This window comes from Pituophis catenifer, unplaced genomic scaffold (assembly GCF_029215685.1).
Source record: "Pituophis catenifer annectens isolate HBS135680 unplaced genomic scaffold, rPitCat1.0.hap2 SCAF_1, whole genome shotgun sequence".
NCBI lineage: Eukaryota > Metazoa > Chordata > Lepidosauria > Squamata > Colubridae > Pituophis > Pituophis catenifer.
Window position 1 is genome coordinate 285,863,516 of NW_027256881.1, and position 25,875 is coordinate 285,889,390.

General features: G+C 38.4%; 1 protein-coding gene across 1 annotated transcript in view; it reads left to right on the plus strand.

The window, feature by feature from the left end:
- FSIP1 (fibrous sheath interacting protein 1) overlaps window positions 1-25,875 on the plus strand; it is a 51,282-nt gene that overhangs the window by 7,519 nt on the left and 17,888 nt on the right. The window contains exons 8-11 of the mRNA XM_070931341.1: window positions 89-198; window positions 2,656-2,754; window positions 4,929-5,093; window positions 8,785-8,916. Of these exons, the coding sequence (XP_070787442.1) occupies window positions 89-198; window positions 2,656-2,754; window positions 4,929-5,093; window positions 8,785-8,916 (506 nt within the window). The remainder of the gene's footprint in view (window positions 1-88; window positions 199-2,655; window positions 2,755-4,928; window positions 5,094-8,784; window positions 8,917-25,875) is intronic.

Sequence of the window (25,875 nt, forward strand, 5' to 3'; positions counted from 1 at the left end):
AAGGCAATTCCGAAATTTAATTAGATGGCTAATTTTTTCTTTATTATTTGTTTCCTCAATAATTCTTTTTCTCTTTCAATACCTGAAGGTGATTCAGCTGATAGTTCAAGAAGTTCAGTGAAGAAAATGGAAAACACCTGCCCAAAAAGTACAGCAAACTTAAAAAAAACACCAAACTTTGTTAAAAAGAACATAGAGGTATGTATTTAAACATAAGATTAGAATTCTTTGTTAAGCTTTATTGTGATGACCTGGAGCTGGGCACAGAAGCAACATAGCCAGAATGAAGGCTTAACTCCCCTTTATTGCTCCAATTTTCCCCCAAAAGTCCCACCATTCACTGCAAGTCCAGGAATAAAAAACTAAACACGCATCTCCAATCGTTCCTGGCTGCTATTAGTCCAGAGGAGTAGCACAGTTCTGAAAGCAGCCACAGTTCAGGGAATTTGGTTCCAAGGAGTCCTCATCATAGGAAAAATTCACTTGAACTGCAGGACAACCCGGAGCAGAACTGGGTTGCTGCAAACTCACATATAGCCAGGCCAGGCAAGCAATGCAAGCAGGGCAAGACAAACAGGGCACAGCAAGCAAAATATCCAGACATTGTTAACAGCATGTAAAACTGGGAAAAGGAACCAAAATGTTGGTTCCCGAGAAGTACCCCTCCAACAGCGTCCCTTTAAATCTCATTCCCCAAGTGAGCCTTGTGAAGAGGGGCAGGGCGCCCTCCTCCTGAGTCATTGGGTCACCCTGTGCTGATCCTGCCTCCCCATTCTCCGTGCTCAGGGATTGGGGCGAGGTAATTGGTCGTTGCCGGAGTGCCATTGTTGCTCTGCTCTGCTACCTGCCCTCTCCTCCCCCTTTGCTTGGTCATCCTGTGCCCTCTCTCCTTCCCTGGTGATCCTTCCCAGGCCTGAGGTACCTGGGACTGCTTCATCGTGCTCCAGTCATTCCTCCGTCAGCCCTAGCTCCATCTCGTCATCCTCCTCGGACCCAAGCTCTGATGAGGCCATGACATTTATCTTGTTACTCATTTAGAAAATCATCTTATTAACATTTCTTTGCAGTTTATCTGAAATATATGAGATTAATGATTGGATTCTAATTATTTTCAGTATCAGGTTTTGCTGGAAAAATAGAATGTTTTAAACCACCATGTAATTATATCTACATAATGGAATGTCCTCTTGTTAATTGCACATCCTATTTCTTGTTCTTACGCTGTGCCTGTGACATTTATTGATAAGAATGTTTACAAAGTTCATTATAACTAAAAGTTATGAATGATGTGGTGGAAGGGTAACACTGTCAAAATATTTCTATGGAATTTATGTAGTATCTGGCACATGTAGTGCCAACTTAAGTGACTATATTGCACAGTAAAGGTAGTGCAGCTTATCAACTACTCATTCAGCAATCATTCGAAATTACAACAGTGCTAAAAATAACTTTATGACCAATTTATGACCATTTATGACATTCTCAGCCTCCCTCATTCATGTGATCTCTGTTACAATTAATATATATTGTCTTGTGTCTGACCTGTTGGTTTTCTTTTTTTTCTACCCTTGCAGAAAGGGGAGACTGGAGAAGAAGAGATTAGAAGAGAGTAAGCAGGCACACAATGGGGAGTATACATGAAAAGTAATGTACTGATAAAACTCTCAGGAACATTGAGGTATTCAGCAGCCATTGTATGCCCGTTTATTCTCTTCTAACCCCGAGCTCCATCATGGCACAGCGCCCCATTGGGAAAATAATTGATGGCCACCAGTCATTCCAGTGCTTTTCTGTCCTCTTCTCCCTCCCATGTGCCAAGTGCATCCCCTCTTCTTCCCTCACTGCCTCTGAAAAAAGAGCCCTGCCAAGTGATTTCTGTAGGCAATCTCTCCTCTGCCCCCCATCCCGCAGCAGAACAGAGAGATTGCTGATGATGGGATTAGAGGAGAGTACAGTAAACAGGTACACAATGGTGAACACACAGGCTGTTTGCCAATTGGCTGCTGACATCAACACATTGCTTTGGATGTGATTACTCTTTTTAAAACTCTTTCTCTCCAATGAATGCAAATACAAATATTAATTCCATTCTTGTTTATTATCCAGCACTTCGGTGAACATTTTATAGGGTGGGAGATCAGTTAGGAGGCAAACAAAAGCTAAGGTATGAAATTGGTTACTCTTTTCAGCTTTGACAAGAAAGCTCAGTCATGATCATGTGATTTTCCACTTAGCAATTGCTTCATTTAGTAACCAATGTGGGAGTCCCAAATGAGGTTGCTAATCTAGGACTACATTCAGAATGTGCTTGGTTCAAAAATGATTTGGAAGAAATACTTTGGAGCCTGTCAGGTGCAGCACTTCTACAGTACTAATTTACTGTATGTAGACTGTTTTTTCCACACTTCCAGATGGACTTGAAAAATGTTCCTACTATTTAAAGAATCACCCCTTAATTTGTAGCCCCTTTCTTCTGTCTTGGTCAGAAAGCCGGTTGATTTATTGAATTAGCAAAGAGATGTGTAAGATTGAAAGCACATCTTCCATCCATATTGTTTCTGAAGCATGCACATCTCTAATCCTTACTGATTTTCAAAAAACTATTATTGATCTCCCAAGACTATCAATTTCCAAATTGCTTTCCTCTTTATGCAGCTGGCCAAAGATTCATCAAGTGAAGTTATGCTAGATGAAGAGAAACAGAGACTATCCGAATTACTGAAAGAAAATGATAGTAATGAACTTCAAACTGAGGTATGAACTAATAATATTGATTCAAAGCACTTTTTCACAAGCTCTGGGCAACTGAAATAATTCATTGTAGTGTTGTTTTCTTAGGCTTCTGCTGCAGTGAGAAAAATGTGGTATTGTGGAGAAGGTACTAGCCCAGGATTGGTGATCCATGTTCAAGTCTCCAATTGATCATGAAATTCACTATGTGATTTAGGGCCATTTACTTTCTTTCAAATTACCCCAGGAGAGTGTAGGGGTTAAAGAAAATGGAAATGTATTTTGTTTCGAGTTTGGAGCAAAGTACTTTGAAATGAATGTTCCAAATCTACCGTGTTGTAAAGGAATAAAACTTTGTTTTCCTTTTTCTGTCAGAATAAAAATCAAAATGTGTTTCCAACCATTGGAAACAATGGAAATTTTCTTCACTTTTAAAGGCATCCTGAAATTTAACATCTGCACAATACAAAAGAATGCATACATTACATTTACAAACTCAGTAAACTAGCTCAAATCAGCATTATATTGGTACTCTTTAAATTTTATGCTCATGGTATCCAGTGCTTATGCACAAAGTACAGCAGTATATATATATAATCATGCAACTTTGCGTTCACTTGCTTTATATAGTTCTATTCAGATAACATCCAACTTTCCTTAATGAGCAAGTTATAATTAAAGAGTAACAGTATCCTAGCTCCTGAGTTGATGTGGGAAATGGCATGAAGCAGGAAGAGTCCTCTCTACATCTGAACTTTTGTCATCCAAGGCATCATCTCCATCTATGTGGAGGCCTATTTAGAGCCTCATAGCCAGGAGGATGAAACCTACTAACATTATTGTTGGTTATGGGAGTGGAGCTAAGGACGGGTGGTACCTGGCTTTCATTACAATTTAAGTGAAGCTGGGATTGATGTGCATCTTTCATGGAACATACTGTAAACCAGAGACTCATTCCAGTACAACTTGCTCAAATAAATCAGCCATTGGCTATGAATGTAATCCAGTGGTGGGTCTGAGTGATAGAATCCATCCCAGTCAGTGGCTATATCTGGCAGAATGTAGTCTAGAGTGACAGGAGGGGGGGGGGTCCTTTCCCCAAAAGAAAAGAGATGGAAAAGCTCAGAGTCTTTGGTATGCTGGAAAAGGGCGAAGGTGGACCCTCCCTAGTAATTCACAATGTATATTTAGTATGCAAATATGCAGATTATTATCTTGAGTCTGGCAAGATTAATGTAAGGTCAAAGGAACCAACACTGACATGTGGAGTTACCTCCCAGTAGTTTCTTTATTGTGTTCGCCTATTGACAGACCATTATCAAAAAAGTTATACATCCTGTTCTATAGACATAATTGCCTGAATGCTCTTGTGGCAGATGTGATATTTGATTCCTACATGGCATTGATGGTCCAAACATTTCTTTTAGAATCATCACTTCAACAATTTAGGTTTGTGCAGATGCAACCGCTGTTCCCAGCTGAAGATATGTAGCATTTCCTGAGTAATCTGGGTCATTCTATGTATGCTTTCAAAGTATCACATGGAAATTTATTTTGAAGGCTAGCATGTAAATTCTTTCCATAAATAAATCAGACACCTAATTATCACAGGATTTTCTAACATGCTATATTAAAAAATTCTACCTACTGTAAAGCATTGTCTTCCTTCTGTATTTATATGCCAGTAGGGGGTGCACTTGTAATTTGGAAATGTGGCATTGGAGACTTTTTTTGTTAATATTTAAAATAATTCTAAGAACTTCTTAGGGGATCTAATGGTCTTCCATTTTTCCAAAACTAAAATGCATTTAAAGTACATATGACTTTAACAGATAATGGAAATATATGCTCTGATTTAGAATATGCATTGTCAATAGAAATACATATTCATTTTCATATAACTTTATTAAAAAATTGAAGGAAAAAGATAAATGCTAACAAGAACAAATGTTTAGAATAAAGAGAGGAAAAAAAATAAATGAAATAAGAAAAAGACAAAGCCAAAAGTGCAAGAAAAAGAAACAAAGGAGAAAAAAGTATAAAGAAATGACTTCTTACATAGTAGCTATGCGTATAAAAGTAAGCTAGCTTCTTATTCTATAGGTACAGTATGACATGCATTTTTATATAATCTATAATCTATTTTTTCTAATCATGTAATTTGATGGGAAAATAATTATTTCATTTTACTTTAATAGGAAGAAACAGTTGAAATATTTGTACCAGGTGAAGGATATACACCCGAACCAATGGAATATCATCACCTTGCAGAAATTGATGCTAAACTCAAAATAATAATATCTGATGGAGATTTGTCTGTATTTCAGAGCTCCTGTTCAAAAGCCTCCAGTAAGATTTATGAGGTACAGAATAGCTAGAGGATGCCTTGCTTTGGCAATATTATACTTTTAAAAATTATTATTATTTTGAAAATATTGGCATTTAATCTCTTTTTTAATTGATATACATTCTGTAATAGATTCAGTCAGATAGAAAAGTATGTTTCTCATAAAGATTTTTTAAGGAAATGTGGTTTGGGACTGGGAAGTCTGAGAGTTGTACTCTTCAATCACTTTCAGCTGGTTCTTAAAAAAAACCCTAATATAACTAGTGACCAGCGGATATCAATAATCTTTCTTAATTCTCCCCCCCCCCCGTCCCCACCCAACGTTCTTCATTTCTAATAATTGGAGGAATTTTTCAGTTTTCCTCCTCCAGATCTATGTGTTAATTCTGTCCAGTCCAAAATAATTAGAGATCTTTTCCCAGCTGCTGTGAATATTTTGATTCTTTTCCTCCCATTCTCCAGATGAAATTCTCTTTCTGTTTGTTGCCTTAGCTTCCTAGGTCATTTCTCTTTTGCAGTGCCATTATGCCAATAACCCAGAAGCACAGAAAAATACATATTTCTTCTCAATACTCTGTATTTCCTAATAAACCCAAGAGTATAGGTAACTGCTCTTACAGAATTAGAATTGGTGGAGTCCAGCAAAATCTGCAAAAGGGTGGAAGCAAGAAGTTTAGGATGTTGGAATATTCCAATCTGGGCCTTAAAAGAATTCAGGAGATTGTAATGTCTGAGATTTTCAAACCATGGATCAAGAGCCCCCGGCAGCTTTTGTGACGAATTTGACAGTGATCTCAATTTTTCTCAGCAGCTGGAAGGGTCGCAAGGCAGACAGGCAGGCAGCCAGGCAGGCAGGCAAGAACTGCAGTTACAGTTCTGACTCCCTGAGGGAAAAAGTGGTACAGGCCTGGTCAGGGTACTTTTTCAGAGCCAGGGAGAGTATTGCACCAGACTTACCCAGAGTAACTACTGATACAGATGGTACAGTCACTCAATCACTTCTACCACCATTGTTGGATTGTCACTGTTTTCAACATGAAAAGTTGTGATAGTAACACAATCTCATGGAACGAGTTTCATCTCACAAAAGTTAATACCTTTTAATAAGGTTTGTTAGTCAGAAAGGATGTTTCTAGACTCTTTCTGATATTTGAACAGCAGATAGTCAATCCTCCAATCATTCCAGTCTCCAAATCACCAGAGAAACATACCCAGCATGCCGGGAGAAGCCCCCAGAACTGAAGATAAATTTCTATCTTGAACTGCTTAGGGAGATTGTACTTGGAATGACCATTTTATGAAAGCAGTTTTCAGCTAAGTAAATGTAGAAAATTGAGGCAGAAATCCAGGAATAGGTATGTTACTAATTATTTTTTAAAATATTACTTGATTTTGATTCATTCAACACCGTCACAGACGCCTTGCAACAATTTTTTTTTTTGTTGAAGTAGCAAGCAGCAATAAATATCCACTGATGAGCCATAATTTCCTGGGATGCCTTTATAACTCTTGCTAAGGATTTTGGTTTTGTACAATCTCAAAAGTTACTTTGTCATAAACTTTGTAAGAAAAGGGTTTAATTATCAATGTAACATGTAACATATACTGGTATTTCTGCATTACTGCTCATCAGAATATAGGAAATATACAGAAGACAGTGTTCTATAAACTTAATCTTCAATATCATTTTGTGCTTAAAGAGCTTGCATTGTGATATAGTACAACACTGCTTTTATTAGTTGCCCTTGCCCTTTGCCTTCTGCAGATGAGGACCACTCTGATTTGAGAGTGAACTTGTTTGTAAGGATGAGTAATGAGTTATGTTGGGTAAATCCATCTGATTGTGATTTATTTAACAAAACCAGGTCCAATAAATCTTGGCTTCATATGATATGTTTTGTAAATCCATTCATTATTTCAACAAGTGGTAAATCTAGACAGTTGGAAAAAACATTGGTTTCACTGGCATACCTGCTGACTGTGCTCCAGAAATGCTACTAACAATTTTTCTGTGGTTCATCAGCTCTAAATATTTTAAATTCTATTCAGTGGTTTGGCTCAAACTACACAATATTGGAAGAAAAGTATGCCTTATGTAATAAATGTACAGTTTTAGTTAAGATTTGAATTGTGGTTTTTTGGCAGATTTTGAAAGGCCATTCAGTTTCATTTTGTGTAGCCAGAGATTATTTTTGATCATTCATATTTGCCAAATACCGACTTGAGATATAAATGATGTCATAGCAACAAGTGAGAAGATGGGAACAAAGTAAAAAGCTGAACTTTCTTGAAACTTTTATTCCAATGATGAAGAATATTATTCTTGTCTCTTGCTCAATTTTCTAATCCTGATAATCAACTGATAAGAATAGGGTCATTTCACACATATTTTGAAATGTAGGAGAAATGAAGCGTAAACAGATTATTGCTTGCCTGTACATAGATCACAGCTTGCAGTAATTCTGAATGTACATATGTAATAATTATTTTTTATACAAATGCAATAGGAAACACTGATTATAGAATAACTCCCCAAAGAAATTCTAAGTAAAGCTGCTAAGCTTTTATTTTTTATTTGATCTTGTAGTTAAAAATGGTCTCCTGGCTTTGTTGGGCTGATATCTTCCTTTTTCCACTTAACAAGGAACCTTAGTGTTTTTCCTGTAAAATACATTTTAACAACTTGATTTGTCTAATTAAAATCTTGATTTTCCAATTCAGAATCTATGCTTTTAAAATGAGAAATAGCTATTGCTTCTTTATACCAGTAATGTTTGGTAGGGACCTTGGTTTAACTACCCTATCACTATACTTTCAAACAGACAAACTGAAAAACTGATTTCACAGAGTTGCTGTAGGTAGGATCTTATTTTTGGAAACAGAAAAGGATAGGTAACCCCTTCAGTAAATACTTTGCATGGTACTATTAGCAAAAGGGGATTACTTTAGCTCCACATTACCATGGGGTTCAGGAATGGGTCTACTTACCTTTATTACTGGTTCGCAATGGGGCTATGCGTGGGCGCTTGCTTCGCGCGTGCACTCTTTTGCACATGCGCAGAAGCATTCTGATGATGTTGAAGTCAGTGGGCGAAGACTCCCGTCGGTTTTACTATTGGTTCTATAGAACTGGTGCGAACCGGGGGCAACCCACCACTAATGGGATTACTTGGGGATAAAGTCTGGCTTTTTGGGGTTATTTGTAAGCAATTTATTATATTAGATTGCTCACATGACACCATTAATACCATCCCCTTGCCCCAGTTAAGCTCACTGTGTAAATAGATTTGCATTTTTTTTAAAAAAAAATCTGACTTATATATAGGTTCTAATTTTGCCAAGAAAACTTCATACTTTAATTAGTATTTTAGAAAAGAGTTTACTCTGATTAGTGGTTTAAATTATTTTATCATTGCTGGCATGACTAATTTTGCTTTTTATTTTGGAACAGAAATAGGACAATTTTACATTTTCTAAAGCATTATATAGGTGCTAATTATATTGTAACTAAACTCAATTTTTAGCTAATGCCAGGCTTACAATTGAGTTTTACTTAGCACACATAATTGAACTAGAACTCAGACTAATTTGTAGAAGACATTTAATGTATGGGAACCATGCTTTGGTAACAAGGGATTGGTTGAGATTGTTTCCTCTTCTTTTCCTTTTAAAATTCAGTACTTTTATTATTATTTGCTTTTTTAAAGGAATCCTTGGCTTATGCAAATAGAAAGTTGAACATTCCAGGTGAAAAGATCTTAAGAGACACTAAAGAAGAACGTGATCAACAAAACAGACTTAAAGAAATCAACCAACAACTTAAAATCCTAGAAGAAACTGTAAGTCTCCTAAAGTTTATAATTTTAAAAAGTATCTTATGCTTTGTAGCATAAGAAAAAGTTGCAAATACTGATTAATCAGTAAATGTTTTGTTGCAATACTACTGTGATCTTAACAACAGATAAATTATAACAATGTGTCTAAATAGCTTAGAACAGTGATGGTGAACCTTTTTGCCGTCATGTGCCAAAAGTGGGGGGAGCACAGGGGGGGTCGTGCGCGCGTGCCGACACACATAATTCAATGCGCCCCCCGCATGCGTGCACGACCCCCCCACACTCCCACCCCTTTGGCACGTGATGGCCCGGTGGGCCCGGTAGGCCTGTTTTTCGCCCTCCCCAGGCTCCAGTGGCTTTCTTGGAGCCTGGGGTGGGTGAAGACGGCCTTCCCCACCTGCCCAGAGGCCCTCCGGAGGCCGGAAACAGCCCATTTGCTGACTTCCGGTGCGCCTGGAGGGCCCGAAAATCAGCTGGCACACGCTGGAGCTGAACTAGGGCAATGCTCATGTGCTCACTGATATGGCTCCGCGTGCCACCTGTGGCACGCGTGCCATAGGTTCGCCATTACGGGCTTAGAAATAAGTGTGTATTCTGCTATTTATAACATAACATGTCTAGATAAAATGAAATAGATTAGTTTGTATGATCATTTAAATCTATTACTAAAGATTTTTTTTAAAAAAATATTTTTTATTTCCTATCTTCACACTGTATGTAGCTAAAACTATATCAAATTGATTTATGCATAAACGGGTTGGAGTCAACTTTTAGTGACCACATAGATTGATTTTCTCCACAATCATCTGCTCCCAACCTGATCCTTCAGGTCTTCCAATGTACCCATCACTACAATAATGGAATCCATCCACCCTGCTCTTGGTTATTCTCTTCTCTTTCTTTCCACCTTTCCCAGCACTAGAGCTTTCTTCAGAGAGCTGTCTTTCCAAAATGTATCTGAACTAGGATAATTTGAGCCTGGTCTCTTGTGCCTCAGAACTCTGGATCGATTTATTTGATGATGCATTTGTTTGTTTCCTTGCCTGTTCATGGTATTTTCAGAAATCTTCTCTAACTCCAAAGTTCAAAAGTGTCAAAATTCTTCCTGTACTGCTTCTTCAACTTCATATTGGAAGACCAATAAACCGATAGAAATTTCAGAGGCTAAAAAGACAACAATAATCTCTTTTGTGTGTGTCCGCGCTTAAAAGCTGGAGGAGGAGAAAGACTGAAAAATGTCTTGTATTAATGTCCTGTATTAATGATACCTATAGAACAGGGGCTCAAATACTTTGGTCACCTAATGAGAAGGAAGGACTCACTGGAGAAGAGCCTAATGCTAGGAAAGATTGAGGGCAAAAGAAGAAGTGGGCAACAGAGAACGAGGTGGCTGGATGGAGTCACCAGGAGTGACTTAAAAGCAATAGGAGTGAGCTTAAATGGACTCCAGAGGATGGTAGAGAACAGGAAGGCCTGGAGGAATGTTGTCCATGGGGTTGTGATGGGTCGGACACAACTTCGCAACTAACAACAACAAATAGAACAGGGGTGTCAAACTCAAGGCCCGGGGGCTGGATTCAGCCCATGGGGGTGCCCTGGAAACAGCAAAGGACTGGCCCGCAGTGCCCTCCCGAGCTCCGTTTTCACTGGCAGAGGGTTGCAGGAGACCGTCGCATCCAGAAATGGATCTCGGGAGCCTGTTTTTGCTGGCAGAGCACTCGGGCCCCCACAAGTGCCCCTGATAAAAGTGATGTCGAACTGACCATGCCCACATTGGCCCCACCCACCCTGGCCCCCCAAGGCAAACACAACTCTGATGCGGCCCTCAATGAAATCAAGTTTGACACCCCTGCCATAGAACATTCTTATCCAGTAAGAGCCTTCAGTTAATGCAAAGAACAATGAGATTTTTTTTTGTAAGGAAAAAAAAAAGCTTTATCTTATTAAAGTAGGGTAAGAAAAACCAAACTGAGAATAAGAGTGAATCAATGTTTGCCTGTCACTGTTTTCACTTTTTATATTTACATTTACTTTCACTTTTTACATTTGAGAAGTAGTTTTCCACCTAATTGACCTTACATTTTAACATAAATCAATCTCATAAAATGAGATTTGCCCTTGTGCAAATAAATGGTAAAATACCATTTCATCAAAATTTACGGTCCAAAAGTCCCTTCTTAGAACGACAAATCTACAGTAGCTCATATCTGTTTTGTAATGTCTATTTAGTGAGTGGTGAAACCTCCAAACAAAATGAACCCAGGCTGTGTAATTTCTTTTTGCTGTTGACCTTTGCTCCCTTTTTTCCACTCGGTCACTGAGCCTTGCTATTTTTGGGAATACAAGTCTGGACAGGAACCCTCACATTGGTGGCTTAGTCTGCAATAATCAATGCTTTGGAATGCTTTGGGCTACTGATTCATTAAAATACAATGAATGTTCACAGGTCAGTTTCAAGGTCTGATTAGTATAAAACTGCTCCTTGGAATTTGCTTAGCAGGTACTTACCACTCCTTCGCTGCATACCAGACATTTTTTCTTGACTTGAGAGAATGCCCATAAGATATTATGGAAGTAGAAACTATTCTTCACTTATTAAATTATAAACAAATAAACCACCTGCATTGTTGCATAACCTAGAGCCAGATTGGCATTTCTTTATACTATGAAAACTCTTTGGTACTTTTGACCCTCATTTTCAAAGGAGATATATGAGGTATTGGGACAGTTTATAGGCAAGAAAAAAAAAGCTATATTATGGTAGAAAACCAATGACTCTTATTCAGTGGCAGATTTACCAATGTAGTGCAGATGAAAATAGAGATATACTTGAGATATCTGTAGTGCTAAGGATCATGCCTTATTCATTCTCCTTTCCACATATGCACATACCAGCATTATATACATTCCTGCAAGTTTTGTAATTGCTTTGTTCAGTTATTTTACTTTATCACTCATTTTATTTAATAACTTTTTGCAAGACCCTTCTGAAGGATCATCTGCTAGGAGGGCAGGAGAAGGCAAATTATGACATATACATTATTTCATTATGCAAATTCTAGATCTTGTTTTCTTGCTGCAGACACCAAGGCACAAATATAAAATGGCAGCATTTGCACATCATCATACACATGTAAATATTTTGAAATCATTGCATTTTGCTAAGAATGCCATTGGCTTCTTGAGCTCATTATTAAAAAACAACTAAGAAAATATTTCTGGGTGCCGTCGGCCAAACAATGTCGGCTGGCGGCCCCCAGGGGGAGAACCTTCTCTGTGGGGGCACCTACTATCTGGAACGAGCTCCCACCAGAGATACGGAGGATCCCGGATCTACGCATCTTCCGCTGCGCTCTCAAAACCTTTTTATTTCACCAGGCTGGTCTGGCCTAACCTCTCCCATTCTCTTTTTAATGTAAATTTTAATTTGTTCTTAACCTGGGGTTTTAAATTTGTCTTGGGCTAAATAGATTTAATCCGATTTTACTTCTGCTCTTAAATTTTTGTATTCTGTGTGTTTTATCTTGTGCCTGTTCACCGCCCTGAGTCCTTCAGGAGTAGGGCGGTATATAAATCAAATAAAATGAAAATGAAAAAATTTTTATAATATAAAAATCTGTGATATATTGTGTTAGGATTGCAGAATGAATGTTCAAAAATAAGTGCTAATAGCTGCTTATGCCATTGTATAACAGTGCAGATGATCCAATAGCAAGTTAAAAAGCCGATTGTATGAGCAGAGAAATTGGCATCGGCAAGGGGTGGAGTTGGGGGAAAAATAGAAGGATTCAAGGCCAAAGACAGGAGGGCAAAATATAGATGTATTATTATATATCAGGTTTGAGGCTTCCAAATTTACAGTGACTCTGGGCTGCTTATAGTTAAAATAGACATTATCAATGAAAAAAGAATGCAGCTGAGTGGAAGAAAAAACTCAAAAATAATAAGGACTTAACCACCATCCTAATCCAAATAATTATGTTTTAAATCAATGAAAGAAAAGCAACATCCTTATCAAGTCTTAATCTACTCTTGATTATTTTGAGCTCAATTCATTTCCTCTTCTCTGTGACTGTTATTCTTTTTTCTATGTTCTTTCACCTTACAATTCCTGCCAGTGGGAAGCTGTCCCATCCTGTAGCACAAAAACGAATATTGTGAGAATATTCTCAGAGTATATTCTCTGAGCAGAAGCCAAATTAATTAACTTGCAGAGTTAATTTGGTTCATTTTCTTAGTCCACTGAAATCCCATGGTGCTGTGAGGTTATGTAAGGTCAGCAATGGCCCTCATAGTTTTTTCTTTTATAAAAAATATACAACAGAAAACAGTTATTAGCCAACAAATTATTTTAATCACATTTTTGAAATTGTTTTACAGTCAGAATTTGCATATAGACCTTCTATAGCTATAATGACCTTGCTCTTTCCGTTGCTCTTTTTGCATGTGAAAGGAGGATATTTCAAGGCTCTGTTATTGGTTAGGAACAAATTGTTTAGTGCAAGTAAGGGTAAATGCTAATTCATTGAAACCATAAATTAAGTAATCAGAATATCAATCCACAAGATATCTTAGTTTGTTCAAAAAGAAAGCATTATTTTCCATAATCATGTAGAATAAACTGAATTTTACAGTTAAACAAAGATAAAATAAATCCAAATCTCATTTTGAATGATATTATTTAGGGCCCAAATTACTCCATTTATTTTTCCAAATTCTAAAAACAGCAGTAGTTACTCATAGTGGAATAACAGACATATGAATGCTACTGGTACATAGTTTGGTAATGAAATATCTGGGAGCAAACAAAAAAGCTCAAAAAGCACCAAGGATTCCATAGTTGCTTTTTTCTCCCACTTTACTTAAAAAAGAGGGGGGGGGAGAGAGAGACTGTTAAATAAGGAAACAATACATATAAATGAATGAATATTAAGACCACCAAATTTGATCCCTCCCCACACCCAATCTGTTCATTTTGTTATTGGAGACTGCAAGCCACAATATCATAATTAACTACATTCCGTGTAATTTGATCATTTCCTTTTTACACAAATTATCAAGTTACAGGGAATTTGATTAATCTATTATAAGGCTGCCCGGCTCTTGGGGAAAGGAAAGAGAAGCTCTTCTTCATTGAAATGAAGAGGAAACCCTTGTTCGTAGGCGTTCCACTCTGTATTTAGATCTCAATGCTGTTGCCTTTGCAAGGATAATGGATTGAAGCAAATTTATTCACAAAGACCAAGTCACTGAGCAAATTCTTTTCAGTATATCATAAATATTCACTATATCTTGTTCATCAAATAAATCAAATGCAAATCTATATCATTTGTTTCTAGCAATGTTTTCCCGCTTTTGTTATGGATGTACTTGGGTATTCTGAAGGTCAGATGGAGCCAGCAGACCATAAAATCTAGCCAGTGAGAGAACTGGAACTAAGGAAATCTCAAGGGTTTATTAAATGATGAGAAACTCTGTTGTTTTGCCCATGTGTTACATAATTGCTGTCTATGCAGTGCTATTAAAATTCCACACTAGTCCTAACAGGAACCCCATTTTTATAGCTGAAAGAAGAGATGAAGAAATGTTTAGCTAACATTTCAGCACTATTATAGCACACTTCCATTTTTATTATTGCGGTATCTTGGGTTTGGAAGACTCTACCTTGAATGTACTGTGCTAATTACCATATAAATTAAGCAGTTAAATAAGCTTAATACAGAATTATCCTTTATGCCAGTAACCAGATTCTGCATTGTAAAACAAGCATAATTCAGGCTAATTATGTTTAGAATGCCACAGTTTGAAGTGTTGTCCCTTTCTTTCTATTCATTCTGGTCAAAAGTAAATTGAAGTTATTTAGCTACAGTGCAAACAGAAAGGTCATTATTTCTTTACAACATGCTCTCAGTAATAACATTCCAAGAATGAGTTTAATCCATCCATAGTTAATTCATAGCAGTTCATTGTATTGCAGCTTGCATTTGTAAGATTTAAACCTTATGCATTCTTACCATTGTAAATTTTAATTAATTTTTAAAACATGTTGGGTAGGGAAGGTCTGTATTTTTTCATTCTTTAAATGAGTTTATTCAAATATTTGACACAATTAAAACTTTTGTTTCAAATGAAGATTGATAAGGTTTATATAGTCATCATTTGCAATGAGTTTGATAACATGCTGAGCAAAGGCTATTTTATTTTATTTTATTTTATTATTTACTAATTTATATTGCTATCCAACTCACACATAGGTGACTCCAGATGGCTTATAACATTTAAAATTCCACTATCTAATAAAATCATTAAAAGCCCTACCCCACCCCTCATGGCTGCAACAATACAATAATTATTTATTACTTGAATTATTGATGATTTTGGAATTAACCTGGCTTTTCAGAGGTTTGCATAAGTTATGCATCTGCTATTTAAATAATCATTTAAAATACAATTCTGTGAGATAATAAAATAAAAGGACTTAACTGTATAATCTAGATGCCATAAAAGTTTTACTTGAAGACCTCATTTGCCTGTTGAGAAAAATTTCTGTATATGAGAAGGCAAGAGACAATGATCAAAATATTGTATATTTAGTGCACACTTGTATGCACCTTTAAACTATCCAGCTCCCTTTCTATCCATATTTGAAGAATCCCCCCCCCACACTTCCCAATATATCAAGTTAATTTTGTTGACTGGCCAATAATTCTTAAATTCTGACTACAGAAGCCAGAGCATTTGCCCTTCAATACTTTAATATCCACAGTCAGGGGCAGTGGTGAAGGCGGGGATGGGGGGTTGGGGGGGAGCCGGGGAGCCGGGGAGGTCAAAATAAGGAAAGCAACTGTCTTTGCACCCCCACTCCTTTTCTGCATGCATTGTAGTGATAGCAACCAAGTTTATGGTGTGACACCATGTGCAAAGTCAGCAGGGGTTAAAACCTACTTCAGTTTACTTGTTTCTTCAAACACCCATTTCTTCCTTCCGAAATTCACTACAAAGCTTTTCGTGTGTGATAGTGGATTTTCAGCTCTTTATAACCAAGACCAAAAAGCTGAATGTCATCCCAAGTAAGACATCCTTGGTTACAAAAATCTCACTTCAGATATTGTTGCTTTCAAATGTATACTCATATATATCCCATTAGGTTTTATGGACAGTGCCTTAAATACAAGATAAAATAATTATTAAACATTTTTGTAAGCCTTGTATTATTTTTAACATAGTTTTTTTATTGTTAAAAATGGTTTGTGTTCTTTAGTTTTGAAAACTTTGAGAAATGTTAGTTTAAACAATAGAAGAAAATAAAACAATCTCTTGTTCCATTTTGGAGTCTTGCTGAACTTGCTTAGTTTACAAAAGTTAATTATTGGAACAAAGTAATCTAGCTATCAATTGCGACAAGAGCTACTGTATTTTAAAATATAATTTAATTAATCATTAACACAAACAAGGTGAATTAAATGCCCCCTGCAATGAGTTAATTTAGTCAACACAAGCCACAAGCTGTCATATAAACATTTCCACTGTAATTCTGTGCGTATATTTGACTTATTTTTCTACCCTCCAAAATAAATAATTTTTTAGTCTTCCTCAGTCCATTTTAAATTTAAATATTTCTATTTAAATTTTATATGATAAATGCTGTCTTTAAATTATTAAATAAAATTATAATGTATTAATCGGTACTTTAATAAATGCAGTATTTTAATAAATGCAGTTAAAAACACTGACAGGATTTCATGGTAAAGGTTTTTTTTATAAAGCAATGAAGCTTATTATCTACTGTGAAGTTGTCCCATGTATGATATTAGACTTAAGAATTAAAGCTGCAATAAAAGGGACAGTGCTAAACATAATTTAGCATTAAATTAAATTAGATTAAATTAAATCAGACAATGCTAAACATACTTTAGGTACAAAGGTGGTGTTATCTTATTTTTGCCATGCCTACGAAATTGTAAATTATAAAGTAAAAATTCCAGAGTATAAATGTCTGGAGTTACATGAATAGGTCTGGATTAAATTCACTTTTTTTCTTCCTTCCATTTTTAAAGTGTTGACATTAATTCTACCCCTCCCCGGCTCCCCCTCAACCGCAGGGAGGCGGACCCAATTAGGTGGATCCGCCCCAGGCGCCTGATGGATCCTGATAGGTTCCAGACGGAGCTTGGGCCATTTCCTGAGGATCTAGCACATGACTCGGCCGAGGACCTGGTAGCCGCCTGGGATCGGGCGGCTGGTGGGGCCTTGGACCGAGTTGTGCCTTTGCGGCCTCTGACCCGATGCCGATCCCGGGTGGCTCCTTGGTTTACTGAGGAGCTGAGGGAAATGAAGCGCCGGAAAAGACGCCTGGAGAGCGGTTGGAGGGCCAGTCTCGCTGAATCTGATCGAACACTGGTAAGGTCGCATATTAAGGCCTACCTAGTGGCGATAAAGACGGCAAAGTCTAACTACTTTTCCGCCTCTATTGCGTCATCAGGGAATTGTCCAGCCGCCCTGTTTAGGGTGACCCGCGCCCTGCTCCATCTGGGAGTGCGGGAGGATCCCTTAGAAGGCAGGGCGGAGGATTTCGGACAATACCTGTATGACAAAATCGCTCAGATCCGGGGGGATTTGGACTCTGACTGGGTAGATCAGGGCAGGGTGACGAGGAACAGTCTTGAGAATGTTATCTGGGAGGAGTTTGATGCTGTGACTCCCGATGATGTGGACAGGATTTTGGGGAGACTTAGTGCGGCCACATGTTTACTGGACCCGTGTCCCTCCTGGTTGGTACTGGCTTCCCGGGAGGTTACACGAGGCTGGCTCCAGGGCGTCATTAATGCTTCGTTGAGTGAGGGTCACTTCCCCGCTGCCCTGAAAGAGGCGGTGGTGAGGCCTCTCCTCAAGAAGCCGTCCCTGGATCCAGCAATATTGGCTAACTATCGTCCTGTCTCCAACCTTCGCTTCATTGCGAAGGTTGTTGAGAGTGTGGTCGCGCAACAGTTTCCACAATTCCTGGAGGAAACATCCTATCTAGATCCGTTCCAGTCGGGTTTCAGGTCTGGGCACAGCACGGAAACGGCATTGGTCGCGTTGGTTGATGATCTCTGGAGGGCTCGGGACAGGGGTTGCTCCTCTGTTCTGGTCCTGTTAGACCTCTCAGCGGCTTTTGATACCATCGACCATGGTATCATGCTGCACCGGCTGGAAGAGTTGGGGGTGGGAGGCACTGTGTTGCGGTGGTTCTCCTCCTTTCTCTCCGACCGGTCGCAGTTTGTGTTGGCAGGGGGGCAGAGGTCGACCTCGAGGCCTCTCATTTGTGGAGTGCCGCAGGGATCGGTCCTCTCGCCCCTTCTGTTCAACATTTATGTGAAGCCGCTGGGCGAGATCATCCGTGGCTTTGGGGTGAGATACCACCAGTACGCTGATGACACCCAGCTGTACATCTCCACCCCAGGCCACCCCAACGATGCCCTTGAAGTGATGTCCCAGTGCCTGGAGGCTGTGCGGATCTGGATGGGGAGGAACAGGCTCAGGCTCAACCCTTCCAAGACTGAGTGGCTGTGGCTCCCGGCATCCCGATATAGTCAGTTGACTCCATCACTGACTATTGGGGGCGAGTCTTTGGCCCCCACTGAAAGGGCTCGCAATCTGGGAGTCCTCCTGGATAGGCAGCTGTCTTTGGAGGAACATCTGACGGCTGTTACCAGGGGGACCTTTTATCAGGTTCGCCTGATTCGCCAGTTGCAGCCCTTTCTTGATCGGGATTCCTTGTGCACAGTCACTCACGCCCTCGTCACCTCTCGCCTTGACTACTGTAACGCTCTCTACATGGGGCTCCCCTTGAAGAGCACCCGGAGGCTCCAGCTGGTCCAGAATGCAGCAGCGCGGGTAGTGATGGGAGCAACATGGCGCTCCCATGTAACACCGCTCCTGCGCGAGCTGCACTGGCTCCCGGTGGTCTTCCGGGGGCGCTTCAAGGTGTTGGTTATCACCTTTAAAGCGCTCCATGGCATAGGGCCTAGCTATCTCCGAGACCGCCTGCTGCTACCGATGACCTCCCATCGACCCGTGCGCTCCCACAGAGAGGGCCTCCTCAGGGTGCCATCAGCCAAACAATGTAGGCTGGTGGCCCCCAGGGGGAGGGCCTTCTCTGTGGGGGCTCCCACCCTCTGGAATCAGTTGCCCCCGGAGATAAGAAGAATCCAGGACCTCAATGCCTTCCGTCGTTCCCTGAAAACCTATCTTTTTCAGCAAGCCGGGTTGGCTTAAGAAGAAATTTTTAAAATTTTTAAATTCTTTTAATTAGTCTGTGATTCTTAACTTTCGGGCCAAAATTTATATATATTTTTAAATGTTTTAATATTTGTATTCTATGTTTTTTATCTTGGCTGTACACCGCCCTGAGTCCTCAGGGAGAAGGGCGGTATATAAATTGGAAATTAAATTAAATTAAATTAAATTAAATTAAATTAAATTAATCTTTCATTTATTTTTTTGGTCTCTGTCTCTGGATACTTTAGCAGACAATTTAAAGTATTCCCACCTGTTTTGGTAAGTATGAAGTAAAAGCCTGATTCTGAGAGGCATTTGCACATGGCCAGCATATTTCATCATAAGGTATTTTTACAATACCTTTGCACATGCAAACTCCTAATAAGTACAATCAGTGATTTTTGTCATTTTGGGGTAAGATACAGGTTGGAAAACTTAATATGTATAAACTTAGTCTAGAGATAAATATATCATCTTCTGACCTAATTCTTTTTAACTATAAGAATTGCGTATGGTTTTCAGATGCCTTAACAAGGGGGGGAAAAGAGATCTCTACCATGTTCTTCTCCTCATGGAAGTAGAGGATATCTGCTTTCTTTCTGCTGTATATTAAATTAGTCACCATATATAGGCTTAATTGTTTTACCATCAAAGGATAATATGCTGGTAATCCATTAGCTTTCAAAGGAACTATGTGATAAAACAAATGCATAGCATTTATCCTTGGTAAACCGGACTGAATCCTAGATACAATCTAGGATTTGAAATTTGAATCTGGCATTTTCTGTTGCTTAAGCAATGATTTCAAACAGATACCTTAGAAATTGTGTATCTTGAGATTTGGTGGTTGGCTTTAACTGAAGCTGCACAAACATCAGTGTTAAGAAATCAGTCAAATTAGAAGTCTTGGCCTTTTAGTTACATATTTTAATATACTAAATGCTCAATTTTATTTTTTTAAAAGAAATTTATCGCAGATGGCAGAAGCTAAAGGCTATTCTGTCCAATATACAGGAAAAGGGTACTGTGTGGCTAGCAAACTAGTGATATAGGTTGGCCAGAGAGAGAAAAAATCAATCATTTAGTATCTATGATTGAAGATGGAGTTGAACTTGGGATTCCATGATACCTAATGAGACAACAGTTGGGTCATCCTTTGTGGGAAAGATGAGTTGGATGTTGCCAGAATGAACATAAAATTTTAGGCTGCTATTTTTTTTTTATTCCAACACTGGATGGTCCATTATCACAGTACTAGCAATAGCAATAGCACTTAGACTTATATGCCATTTCATAGTGCTTTGCAGCCCTCTCTAAGCAGTTTACAGAGTCTATCATCTAAAAATATATATCGTACATAGAAAAATAATTGTAGTGGCAAACCAACTTCAATAATAAGTTAATATTTACTTACCTAAACAGAGACACAGGGTGACTATGGACAAGCAAAAAACTTCTGACGTCCTGCTAGCTCCCCCACTGACTTTGCTTGGGGAATGCAAGAAATCATGATCTGCAGCGACTTCAGAGACACTTCAACAGACACAATTTTGTGAACAAAACTAATTTGAACATTGTGGAAATTTCAATTTCATGGGTGTAATGGGTCCCAATTTTTGACAGATTTTTTAGGTTAGTGGATTTTATATATCTCGATTCAAAAATGTTTGGTGCATTATTTGGGCTAACATGAGGGTACAAACAGACAAACAGATAAACACAAGAATATAGTTTTGTTTTCCAATCTAATCCTTTTAAACTATAAATTTTCAATTTCACATTACGGTTGAATATTTCATTGTATTGCTCCTTTAAAGACAAGGCGTAAATGTTAAGGAGAGTTTGCTTTATGCTTTTTTGTAATATTTTACATTTGTGTGAATGGAATCTGCTTTGTGTGAGAACATTTAAATTTGTCCCCATCATCCCAATCAGATTGGGATGATGGGATTGTAGTAGTACTATTCAGAAAAAGCATACGTAGACTTCCTCTCTTGATTTATTTTGCCTGAGTATCTACAGACATTTTCTTTTCCTTCCTTCCTTCCTTCCTTCCTTCCTTCCTTCCTTCCTTCCTTCCTTCCTTCCTTCCTTCCTTCCTTCCTTCCTTCCTTCCTTCACATAATCACAGATTATCAAGATGCTTTTTACAATTTTACAGTCTGGATACAGTATAGAATATCAGTATAGAAACTTTTACACAATGTGCACAATGTGGCTTAGGGCCAGGGTACTTACAGGACCGCCTTCTGCCACCAATAGCCTCCCACCGGCCAGTTCGCTCCCACAGAGAGGGCCTCCTCAGGGTGCCGTCGGCTAGACAATGCCGGCTGGCGACTCCCAGGGGGAGAGCCTTCTCTGTGGTGGCACCTACCCTTTGGAACAATCTACCCCCAGAGATACGAGTGATCTCCGACCTCCGGACCTTTCGTCGGGCCCTAAAAATTCATCTCTTTCAGTTAGCCGGTCTCTCTTGATTTTATGATTTTATGGTTGGTTTTAAATTTTGATATGGATTTTAAATTGATAAATTTTAAACTATGGGCCAAATTTAATTATTTTAAATCTATTTTTAATCGTATTTATGTATAAATGTTTTTATTTTGGCTGTTCACCGCCCTGAGTCCGAAAGGAGAAGGGCGGTATAGAAATTCGAATAATAAATAAATAAATAAATAAATAATACTCCCATATGTTCTATGCATGTACTTAATTCCTATAAAATACAGAGTATGTGTTGAGGCTTTGTAGAAATTGGGTGGAGGCTAAACATTGGCACCTCAGTTTAGTTTTCCGTTATGATAGCAGCTTTTCGAATCTCAAGGTTCTTTCTTAGCACTGTTGCTATTAGAGATTTTTAAAACTGATAAGACTTAGAGCATGATAGACTTAGAGCCAGAGGTGGCACACAGAGCCCTTTCTGTGCGTACGCGCGCCATCGGCAGCTCCTCTTCTGGTTTCCAGTGCGGACATGCATGCTAGCCAGCTGGTCTTTGTGGGCACTGGAACACTGGAAAACAGCCTGAAAATTTTCTGAAAAAGGCCAAAAAACAGGTCGTTTTTTCTGGCTGTTTTCATCCCGAAAAATGGCACAAAAAACAGCTGAAAATGTGCAAAAACCAGGCATGCACTTGCTGGTCAGTTGGTCTTTGGGTTTCCGGCGCTCTGGCACACGCGCACACACACACATGTATGCACATTCCGGTTTGGGCACTCGGTGCCGAAAAGATTCGCTATCACTGACTTAGAGGATAATCTTCAAAAGTTCTGAAAGAAAAGAATAAAACTGCTGCTTCTAGTATATTTAAAAATCTCTGGCTTTGTTTTCTAAATGTTTTACAGTTTTCTTAGTATTTGGCATTAATGAAGGTTGTTATTTACTTTGGATCTTTGTGAATAAAATTGCTAATATGCTTGAAAAGTAAACTAAACAGCTAGCTTGCTGTGAATATTAAATTTATTTAAACAAACTACTGTAATAGATTTGGGCTGGGTTCCAAAAAAAGGGTGTGTATACATGGCAGATAACCATGCGTGTAGTCAGAGTTTTGTTTGCTGATTTTACGGTACTGAGCTAGAACAAATTATATCTTCTTTTTAGTTTCTGGCTGTATATTTATGCTACTGAAGAAAAGTTGTGTGTATACTACCTGAAATAGATTGTCACATAGCAATGACACTTCCTCTGCAAATTTGTCACTTCTATTTATCAAGTAGGGAGTCATGCTCTCCAAACTATATAAAATAGAGTATTTTGACTCATTCAGATTAAAGAAATAAAAAGAAGCCAAGAACCTTCAATGGTATTCAGTACCTTATCTTTAATAAAAAGTTTTATCTATTTAAAATATTTCTATTTCGACTCATCTTATAACCAAACTCTGGATGCCCAGCAATAAATCCATATATATAACTAAGCCAAAAGCAATAAAATTAAAGAAGAAACAAACAGAAAAATCTGGTGTCATGACTACATATTCTCCTACTGTGATGTCACTCAATCCCAGGGCCTGGGGAAAGAGCCAGGTCTCTAGATTAAAAGGATGGGGGCCTGTTGGATTCCCAAGGATTGGATATTTCATTGGACAGGGGGCTGCAATGGGAAAGGCACGTATCTAGCAAAATAGAACTAGGGATTTTGAGTTGAGAGAAAACTTGATAAGATTTATCCATGTGTAAATATTTTTTTTTTAATTTGATTTATATGCCGCCCTTCTCCGGAGACTCAGGGCGGCTTACAATGCGTTAAGCAATAGCCTTCATGCTTTTGTATATTTATACAAAGTCAGCTTATTGCCCCCACAAACTGGGTCCTCATTTAACCTACTTTAGAAAGGATGGAAGGCTGAATCAACCTTGAGCCTGGTGAGATTCGAACTTACAGTAATTGCAGACAGCTGGTGTTAATCACAATGCTTTTTTAGTCTGCTGAGCCATCAGGCTCTTATTGTTGAATATATGGCTTAAAGCCATATATTAAAGCCATATAAAAATATATGGCTTAAATATTGTTGAATATATGGCTTAAAGAGATCTTTAGCCATATATTCCTTTTCTTGCTCATGATGCTACAACTCAGCGGAACTAACTAAATTGTTTCTCATTCAAAACCAAAAAAGAAACCATTCATATACAACATAATAAACTCAAAAATGTTACTGACACAAATAGCATAGTTTTATAAAGATTTTATGACGGGCAGTTTATTATTAAATGGAATCCAAAGACAACATACTTTGAATACCAGGTACAGCCAACAGAAGAGGAAGTCTTTTTCATGGATTGTATGTCCTGCTTATAGACTTCTGAGGGAGACCAGCTGAGTGTTTTGTTTTATTTCTTTTATTTACGGCCATCTCGCCACAGGACAACTTGCTGTGGGACAAGAGTTACACTTATATCAAAGAAATGGTGGAACAGAATCATTAAAGAAAGGATGAAAAAGGAGGGACAGAATGAAATGTGAATGGTAAAAATTAAAATATTTTTTATTTCTTTTAAATAATTAAATATAATTGTTACATTGTTCTTCAGCAAGTTGTCCCATGGCAAGTTGGCCATGGCGAGTTGTCCCACAGCGAATTGGCCGTGATGAGTTGGCTGCAGTAAATTGGCTTGGCTGTAGCAAATTGTCCCATTCCCCTCAGAATGGAGTGGGCTTCATCAGCTGATAGATGCTACCACAGACAAGATCTGTTTTATAATCACTGTCAGTTATATATATATTGAAGAAAGGGAAAGGCCTCTTTATCAGATATTGGGCATAATTGTTTGAAACAGTACAATAAATAGGAACATGTCATTTGGAAAAGTCCTATCGGTTAATCTTATCAAGATTAACAATGTAATTAGACACAATCCTCGTGCATTCCCTTGTTCTAAAATTACTAATATTGATTTGAAGTGGTTGTTGTTTTTTCATAGACTTAACACTCAAGTCCAAGTGACTCTGAGTGACTGGCACCAGGGGTGAAATTCAGCCGGTTCCTACCGGATCACACGATACAATAGGGCCAACTGCGCAAAGCCCCGCCCACCTGTGCGGACGTCATGACGTCCCTTTTTTGTGATGATTTTCGGCCTCTGCGCATGCAGTGCCGCACATTTGCGAACCGGTAGGGAAGGTAAGTGAATTTCACCCCTGACTGGCACTATTAAAAAAAAAAGAAACCCAGAACAGAAAATAAAAGAAATAAATTATATATATCCAGTAAGGAAAGAAAAACGTATTCACATGCAAATTACAATATAAATGTTAGATTATAAGGCTTATAATTATGATTATTTAAATGTTGTGGAATAATAAACAATTATTTTTTCCCAGAAGTCATTTATGATCTTCAGGAACACCATGGGATGCAGTAGCCAATAAAATATTCAGTATTGGCCTGATCTAATATTAGCATCTCAATTGCCATCCAAAACAATTCAGATCAGAAATGTCATTTTTTTTTTGTACAGTGTGATTTGTCAAGCTATTATTTCAAGACTGTAATTTTTTCATATCTTGTCAATAGCATTCAATTTAATTCTTGTTTATTTGTCATTTTTATTTATTAAAATGTATGCCAGAATTTCAATGTAATGCATCCCAGATGGTTAACAGCTATAGGGATCTAGTATGAGTGACCCCTTCATCCCTCCATCTTTTTATAAGAACAAGTTACTGCTCATTAGATATAACTGGTAGGACTGTGTTAGCTGCAGAAGAATCTGAGCATAGCAAGAGGGAATTGTCCGAACAGGAGAACAGGAATGTAGAATATGCAAACTTGCAACAACCTTCTTGGGGACATGAGAAAATAAAGGCTAAGACCTCTCTGGATATGAAGACATGGGAAAAGAGCAGGCTGGATTTAAAGAACTGCATATAAATTCTTTATTATGTTTCCTGCTTCTCAGAAACAATCAATGGCCGGTCTATTGTTGCTGACAGAGAAATAACAATAAATACTTAATTCCTAAACTGATAGCTGACCCGCTATACCGCAGAGGTGGGTTTCAGCAGGTTCTGACCAGTTCCGGAGAACCGGTAGCGGAAATTTTGAGTAGTTCAGAGAACCGGTAGTAAAAATTCTGACTGGCCCTGCCCCCATCTATTCTCTGCCTCCCAAGTCCCAGCTGATATGGAGGAAATGGGGATTTTGCAGTAACCTTCCCCTGGATTGGGGTGGGAATGGAGATTTTACAGTATCCTTCCCC